Source organism: Hyperolius riggenbachi, chromosome 5 (assembly GCF_040937935.1).
Source record: "Hyperolius riggenbachi isolate aHypRig1 chromosome 5, aHypRig1.pri, whole genome shotgun sequence".
Lineage (NCBI taxonomy): Eukaryota > Metazoa > Chordata > Amphibia > Anura > Hyperoliidae > Hyperolius > Hyperolius riggenbachi.
This window is the reverse complement of record NC_090650.1, coordinates 249,861,813-249,870,999: the sequence shown is the minus strand read 5'-3', so window position 1 is coordinate 249,870,999 and position 9,187 is coordinate 249,861,813. Positions and strand designations below refer to the sequence as shown.

The 9,187-nt window shown below is 39.9% G+C and overlaps 1 protein-coding gene across 1 annotated transcript in view; it reads right to left on the bottom strand.

Annotated features, from left to right (window-relative positions):
- Positions 1-9,187, bottom strand: part of LOC137519373 (RAB11-binding protein RELCH homolog) — a 92,849-nt gene that overhangs the window by 30,974 nt on the left and 52,688 nt on the right. Inside the window, exons 2-3 of the mRNA XM_068238328.1 lie at positions 4,299-4,388; positions 127-306 (exon numbers count right to left, since the gene is read on the bottom strand). Coding sequence (XP_068094429.1) covers positions 127-306; positions 4,299-4,388 — 270 coding nt within the window. The remainder of the gene's footprint in view (positions 1-126; positions 307-4,298; positions 4,389-9,187) is intronic.

The following is a 9,187-nucleotide window of genomic DNA, read 5'->3' as shown; positions in this document are numbered from 1 at the left end:
CGCATCCGAACGCAACGCTGCTGAAAGCCTGAACGCATCACCAACGCCACGCCAACGAACGCAAGTCCTCCGAACGTCCGTCTGAACCAGCCCTAAAGCAAATTGTACTGCCCATGTTATACTTACCCAGTGATTCCTCCAGCTCCTTGAAGCCAACATGTCCCACGCAGCAACTCCGCTTGCAGCCGCCAACCTCCTCTACTGTATCTGCGCGATCACCGCTGTCAATCAAGTCCAAGTTGTCCGCAGCGTACTGCGCAGACGCATTAGTTCTGCGCCTGTGCAGCACGCTGCGGACAACGTGGACTTGATTGACAGCAGTGCGTCACACAGGCGCAGTAAGCACAACCTCGAGGTCGACCTCTGTCCCGGTGGGGACCCCAGGCTGGCGGCTGAGAGCGGAGATGCTGTGAGGGACATGTCGGCTTCAAGGGGCTGAAGGAAGCCCCAGGTAAGTATATCACGGATCAGCACTATTTGCTTTATGTTTCCATTAAGGTGACCATACACTTATAGATGGCCACCAGATTCTACCATCAGATCAGATATGATAGGCATCTATCTGATGTGTGCCACACACTAAACATTTTTTCAATAGATTTCAGAATAAAATCTATTAAATCTCTTACCGAACCACAGCGTTGCACTGTTCAATGTTCAATCCAGAGCAACTCTATGGGCCCTCGATCCGCTGCCGATCAAACTATTTGATTGATTTTGGCCAAAAAATCAATTTCTTGCTCATTTGGTTAGAGTGATTAAATCAGCCAGATAGCAACGGGAGAAATTATTAAGTGTATGGCCACCTTTAAGAGTGTTGGAAAGCATAAGCGGTAAAAAACAAAACAAAAAACTTTTAGGAGCCTACCCGTATTCTTTCAGATACTAGTCCAGCTTCCCATTTTTCTTAATGTATGTGACAGCAAATTTGTCTTAATTAGCAATGCACATAGTTGTATGCATTACATAATAGATAAATATATTAAAAATGCCTGGCTGGTGAGATCCTGTAGCTCTATATTTCCAATTCCTATGGAGAAAAAAGTGCAACTTTGCGGACATATTCCTCCCTATCCCATCGTCATCCAAAGTCAAAGAGAGGAGCTAAGAGGAAAAACCAGATGCACTTGCCCTACGAGCACAGATCATCTGACCCAGCTGACCTCGTTTCTTGCCTTTGCTGTTAAGAGATTACCTCTTAGGGCTGGTGCACACCAAACCAAGAGCAGTTCTGAGCGTTTTTAAAAACGCTTACTGTTTGAAAACCACTTGTATTTCAATGGGATGGTGCACACCAGAGTGATTCGTTTTTTTTTTCCAAACGCAAACTCGGGTCCTGCAGCATTTTTGCTGATTTCTGAAGCGATTCAGCCTCAGGGTTAAGTATAAGATAGTGGAAAATCGCTCTGAAAAGCGCTAGATCAGAGTGATTTTCCAAGCTTTTTTTTATAGTAGCTGTTAAGTTACAGCTCTACTGTAACAAAATATAAAAAAAAAAAAATAGGAGTGGGAGACACCGAGAGCCCAATATAGTGCAGTATGTACTGGAAATATGAGTGTGGAGTAGTAAGTATAGGATTATACTCACAAGTCTGGGTTACCGTCCAGGTAACCACCATAGAGGCAAGTGGGGAGTATTAAACCTGTCCCCACTCAGGATTAAGAAGTCGCTCTGTAGATCGGAAAAAGGGGCCAATTCCCCTCAACCAGGGGTGGACTCAAATGTTGTACACCGGTACAGAGGCGCCAGTAGTATAAAATGGAGTTAAAACGTTTAAAAACAGGGAGGCTCGTGGTGGACTTACCTTCCCAGTACAGACACAAGATGATGTTTTTTTTCAACAAATAAATGTATTCACATACTCCAAAAGTGCAATGCGTTTCATGGGTAAAACTCTTTCATCAGGCTATAGGTATGGAGCAAAAAACTTGTCTGACTAGGTCAACAGCTTAGCGCCTCTGAAGTGAGGCGCTAAGCTGATGACCTAGTCAGACAAGTTTTTTGCTCCATACCTATAGCCTGATGAAGTGGATTTTACCCATGAAACGCGTTGCACTTTTTGGAGTATGTGAATAAATGTATTTGTTGAAAAAACAACAACAATATCTTGTGTCTGCATTGGGGAGGTAAGTCTACCACAAACCTCCCTGTTTTTAAACTTTTTAACTCAATTTTATACTACTGGCTTAATACCTGTGTACAAAATATTTAAAAAAAAGCTACACAAAAACGCTAGGCATGTTTAGAAAATCGCCTTGCACATGCTAGAATAACTCTGAAAACCCGCTTCAAAAAACACTAAGCACTTGCAGTTCCACTAGCGGTTTTTGGTGTGCATTGCCTTCTGTAAGGAGGGAAAAAATGAGCACTCTACTGTGGTCAAGGACCTACAGGATGCAGTCAGCCAAGTACTTAAATGTACAGCCATCCAATGAATCAAACTTTGAGCATTCTTAATTATCATAATGCAAATGTACTAATCGCACATGAACTGTACAGGCTGAACTATGGCTTTAAAGATCATAAGGTGTTTGTCAATTATAGATGCTAGGATTGAGTACTTATAAGCAATTATAGAAATGCATTTAATTGGATAATCTTCCATGGGTGAGGGGTGGCTGCATTGCAGAGAGCAAAGCTTGAATAACAAAAAAACGTGTTCTGTACTCCAGAACAGTTTGGAGTTGCCAGGCAAATGAGGTTCAGAAAGAACTGAGGCACATCTTCCAGCTCACTTGCACACCCACAGCGTTTGTACTGGAGATATCACATACTTTTAGTGGTATCTTTAATACTGATAAACTGACAATATTTTTACAAATATTTTGTCTAATATGTTGATGTCCCATGAAGTACAATGGCTCTAGCATGAGAACCGACAGGGATTTTACATAAATTTGCCTAGCTGGCACGTAGCTTGCTATAAAATGATTTTTTCCTAAACTATACTAGTAAAATAAGACCTAAACACAAACTGATGTCAAACAATGCTAGGACTGAGTGAACTAAATAAAAAGCTTGTACACAAGAGCCCTTAACATCAAACACCCAATCAGGGGCTGGGGAAGATACAGTTCTTCTCCAAAAGACAATGTTTAAAGTGGGCTGAAACATCAAGTTTATTTTATTAATCACCTAACAATGTGACTGGTTATAACATTTCAAGTCTTCTGGCTGAGGGGACTCTTCTACATCCTTAACCAGTTCACCCCCAAGGGTTTTTATCCTAACGGACCAGAGCAATTTTCAGTTGTCAGCGCTCCTCCCTTTTATTCCCTAATAACTTTATTACTACTTATCACAAGAAAATGATCTATACCTCGTTTTTTTCGCCATCAATTAGGCTTTCTGTGGATAGTACATTTTGCTAAGAATTTTTTTTATTCTAAATGCATTTTAATGAGAAAAACAGAAAAAAAAGAAAAAAAAAAATCATTATTTCTCAGTGTTCAGCCTTTATAGTTTTAAAATTAAACATTCTCCTGTGGATAAAACAAACACGTTTTATTTGCCCAGTGGTCCCGATAATTAAACCGTTTAGATTATGTCCCTACCACAATGTATGGTGACAGTATATTATTTTGAAATATAAGTGGTTATTTTTCTGTTTGTTCTGGCCATAATTACAAGCCCCTATGTAATAAATTAAAATTAATTTTCCCCCTTAAAATATAGAATAAAAAAAGCTGAGTCCCTAAGGCAACTATTTATTTATTTTTTTTAAGCTGATTTTTTTTTTTTTTACAAGTTTTTTTTGGGGGGAGGGTTGGAAGTGTAATTTTATTAATGATGTGTATATACTTGAAAATGTATGTATTTTGTAGGTGTAATATACTTTTTGGCCACAAGATGGCGCTAGGGAACACTCATAGGACGTGTTCACTTTTTTTTTTTTTTTTTTTTTTTTTTACACTTTATTAAACTGTTACATTTCCTGTTTATGTGAATGGACGTAGCCGCTGTTCGCGGTCACGTCCATTCACTCCAGGCACTGCGATTGGGTAGAGGACTGTTCGGTCCTCTTCCCCAATCGCCCAGCACGGGATCCCGACGGTAATGGCGGCGGTAGCGGCGGACACACGGCGGTAGCAGCGGCGGGAATGCGCGACGTATTAAAACGTCATGTTGCTGTTAATAGCGGTAAGCATGACGTTTTAATACGTTAGGATGGCGGTAAATGGTTAAATAGTTTTAAGTGCTGCAGAAGATGATTTTAGTTCTGAGTACAGCCTAAACGAGAATGTTCGTGTTAAGTGTACACAAAAGGACAAATGAGATGAACTCTGGTGGTACGCACCTGCCACACGCTCATCAACTTCTCGGTTGCCATCATCTGAGTAACGAGCAAAGTCCAGCGAATCAAGAGTGCTAATACTACCGACTCGATCTGAAACACAAAGAGTAAACAAAGAGTAAAGATTATATATTATATGCGACATATCACAAATTGCCTAATGTACGCATCACACAGGAATATTACCAATGCTAATTGGCAGCAGAGTACAATGCATTGCGCAATTAACACGTCCCATGGTACATGGGTGATATGGAGCGTTGCAATGGTCATTTGCGTTACACAAAACTTAAATGTGCACTACCTTGGTAACACTTGCGTTACCCATGTGCCATGCGTTGCGCTAATGCCACAACGCACAGTATTCTGTTGGCAATGCTACTTGTAATATCACTGTGCACATATTTTAATATTTATATAGCGCCAACATATTATGTAGTGATGTACAGAGTATATAGTCTAGTCACTAACTGTTCCTCAGAGGGGCTCATAATCTAGTCCCTACCATAGTCATAGGTCTATGTATGTATCGTGTAGTGCATGTATCATAGTCTAGGGCCAATTTAGGGGGTAGCCAAGGAATCCTGAGTGTCCGGAGAAAACCCACGCAGACACAGGGAGAACATACAAACTCCTTGCAGATGTTGATCTGGCTGGGAATCAAACCAGGGACCCAGCGCTGCAAGGCGAGAGGCTAACCACTACGCCACCGTGCTGCGCATATGGCGATTTAACGACGGATTGATCAGGCCCAATGTGAGAAATGTGAAGATTAAGGAATTGAATAATTTATTAAAAAGGTCTGACTTCAGAGTACAGATGCATACCAACTAATTTAATAACCGTTCAGCAAACCCACTACATTCACATATGACAGATGAACATCGCGATTTACCAAAAGGTTTTATTTTGAAAAATTCAACTCTAGGTTTGTTAAATAACACCTTAACTGTCCTTAAATGCCCTTTCCTCCCCCACAGGTACCTAAACTGTAGGTTATTAAATTGTTGAGCCGAGAGTTTCCCTATTTCCAGGGAATTATAGATGGACTCATGGAACAGTTGCACCAAATGAATACAATAAACAAAAATGGCAGCAATTCTAACCAGTCAATAGTTAAATGCTAATACAGTGGAACCTTGGTTTGCAAGGCTAATTCATTCCGGAAACATGCTTGTAATCCAAAGCACTCTTATATCAAAGCTAATTTCCCCATAAGAATTAATGGAAACCCAGCTGATTCATTCCACAATCCAAAAACAGTTATAGTAAAATAGTACAAAAATGTAAACACAACTTTCACTATAACTAACAGAATCATTGCCATCTGTTGGCTGCCCCCAACCTTTTTTTGTGTGGCTTTAACAAGGAACTTTTGCAATGGCCGTTCCTTTTGAGGCTTTCATGAAAATGTGAACTACCGGCTCAGTTGTGATGACATGACGCATGTATACTTTTTTTTGTTTGTATCTCAAGTCAAAATTTCACTAAAAATTTTGCTTGTATTGCAAAGTGCTCCTAAATCAAGTTACTCTCAATTCAAGCTTTTCCTGCAATTCATATCGTTTTTTATTTTTGTTTTTTTCTACTATAGGATTTGTTTGAAAAATTATTGAAGCTGTAACAAACGGTATACAGAAGATACGGTAAACAATAAAACCATATACAATCATATGAACAAAAGAAAATAAAACATGTATACTCCCTACATTACGAATAACAGAACAGCAATGGCATCTATGGGCATACTGTATATATACGACACATAGATTAATAAAAAGAGCAACAAACAAGAGAAAAGAAAAATAAAACAAGCTGTCTACCCAAGACAGGCTACATTGAATGAAGCCTGTGCAGGTGTAAAGTCTAGGTTGGCGGATCTAGAAGGCTGGCCCAGAGGATATCTGATAATCCAGGGAGTACAAATTTGATGGAAAATGTGGACAGTGTTTTAACATATGAGAAATGTGTTCCATATAATAAATCCACCACAAATAAGAGACTGGTGGCAAGGGACCCTTCCATAACTTACAATTAAACACCTAGTAGCTGCACAGAATAAGGTTACCAGCTTATTTTGAAACTTAGAGAGACCTTGGGAATTTGCACAAAAAAGGCCACAAACATATCTAACGACATTTACCTTTAATGTAAGAGAAATTTGTATAAAACAGTTATGCCACATCCTTTGAATGGAGGGGTAACTCCAGCAACAATGAAACATGTCAGCGTTAGGAGCACAGTGGAAACCCCTCAGAGAGGAGACCGCGTTAAATCTAGCCAGCTTCTTGGTGGTAAGGTACAATCCATGACATTTTTTATAGGCCTTCTCTTTAATAATGATATTTGACATTCATATCCAGTTCTATACATTTGAGAATGCTCGCAGAACAATGAAGACCTGTACAATTGGTCTTATGGTGTCCAATATTTATTATACCTGTCCACTTCCATGTTTTTTGCTCAGAAGCAAATGTGTAAGATTTAAAAACATGTAGACACATACATACAAGCTGTACATTTCTCCCTGAATAACATGCACTATACTGTGCTGGAAGGTGTAATGGTTAAGGGCTCTGCCTCTGACACAGGAGACCAGGGTTAGAATCTCGGCTCCGCCTATTCAGTAAGCCTGCACCTATTCAGAAGAAGACCTTAGGCAAGTCTCCCTAACACTGCTACTGCCTATAGAGCGCGTTGTAGTGGCTGCAACTCTGGCGCTTTGAGTCCGCCAGGAGAAATGCGCGATATAAATGTTATTTGTCTTGTATACATAACACTTTTTCTATGTTGTGGTTGCCTACAGTAAGCAGTAAAAATCTGACAGACCTGACAGGTTTTGGACTAACCCATCTACTCATGGGGGTTTTCAGCATTCCCTTTATCCTTTACAAAAGCACTTCCTGTAAATAATCTATACAAATATACCAAGTCAGCCTTCCTCCCTACTCACTTGCACACTGTTTTTGCAGTTGGAATGAGCCACTGCCATGCAGTAAGTAAATTTGAAAATAATGAAAACCATGAGAATCCCACATAAGGAGTTGGACTACTCCAAAACTTGTCAAATCTATGAGAGTTTAACTACCTACTGTGACAGCGACATAGGAAAAAATGTAGTACATTTTATTCTGAATCAAATGTACATTTGTATGATTTTTTTAATTTTAATTTGGGGGGGGTGCGATAGTGGTCCTTTATGAGGTTATACTTCTGTTACATTTCTCTTTGCAAACTCAGCTGTAACAGGATGTCCTTGGCCTCTTTCTGCAAATTATACAAACATTATTGACACCCAGGGCAGTGCTGTAATAGAACTTTATGGTTCCTCTCTCTAGAATCATTTATCCACATCTGAGAACAGAAGTATGTCCTGCAGTGTTACTGCATACACTTTCATCTTCATATTTCTCTATGGAGATCTGTCTGGCATCAGCATATTCACCTACTGTATACGCAGTATAACATATGCTACTAACCAGCTTACAGACCCAACAAAATGCTCGCAGCTTTAGAAATGCTAGTTGAAGCTCTAGTTCAAGCAAGGGCTTACTTTTACATTTAATAGAACATTGAAAAGGAATTATGCATAAACGTTTTGTAAAATACTTTGTAGTTTTCGCAAAACAAGGAAAATACCTGCTGAACCCATTCATAGATGTTCAGCACCCTCTAATACCTGGAACACAGCATGCAATTTCCCATAAGATGGACGGGTCGAATCAATTTCCAACAGGTCCAATCTGATTTCCAATCTGTTTCTGTACAACATTGATTTAAAAAAAATAAAAAGATAGGAAATCAGATCGGACCTGTCGGAAATTCTAGGTTTGACCAGTTAATCTGATGAGAAATTGCATGGTGGGCATCAGGCGCAAGGGCCTGTTCCCTCTCAAACAGCTGCTTCCCCTTTAGTCGCATGGGTACACAAGGGGAGATTTTCTCTGCTGATAACAGTATACCATGACAGGCAGAACTCCCCCCCCCCCCCCCCCTTAAAGGACAACTGTAGCGAGAGGGATATGGAGGCTGCCATATTTATTTACTTTTAAGCAATACTAGTTGCCTGAGAATCCTGCTGATCCTCTGCCTCTAAAGCCTGGTACACATCATGAAATTTCCTGTCATATAGATGGGTGGAATAGATCATTTCCGACAGGTCCGATCTGATTTCCAGTCGTTTTTCTGATCGATTTGCATAGAACTGATCAGAAAAATCGATCAGAAAAATGATTGGAAATGCAATCGGATTTTTCTATCAACCCATCCATCTGATGGGAAATTGCATGGTGTGTACAAGGCATAATACTTTTAGCCATAGATCATTTCAGGTGTTTGACATTATTGACAGATCTGACAATATTAGCTGCATCAAAATATAAGGGAAGATGCCGAGAGCCCAGTATAGTGTAGTATGTACTGTAAATTGGGTATGGAAGATAAGTATAGGTAGGTTATACTCACAAACAAGGGTTACCGTCCAGGTAACCACTATGAAGGCAGGTGAGGAGATTAGACCTGTCCCCACTCAGGATTAAGAAGTCGCTCTCTGTAGATCAGGAAAAAGGAAGAATTCCCCTCTACCAAGGGGTGGAAACAACTGCAATAGTAGTACAGAAGCGCCAACAGGGGAAAAACAAGATTTCTTTAAAATGGATAAAATGAAGCAGCTGCCCTATTTATTCATTTTTTAAACAATACCAGTTGCCCGGTAGCCCTGCTGATCTACTTGGCTGCAGTAGTGTCTAAATCATACACCTGAAACAAGCATGCAGCTAATATTGCAATAGTAGTACAGAGGCGCCAACAGGGAAAAAACAATATTTCTTTAAAATAGATAAAATGAAGTAGGAAGCGGTGAACTTACCCCTCCAAAACAGACACAACAAATT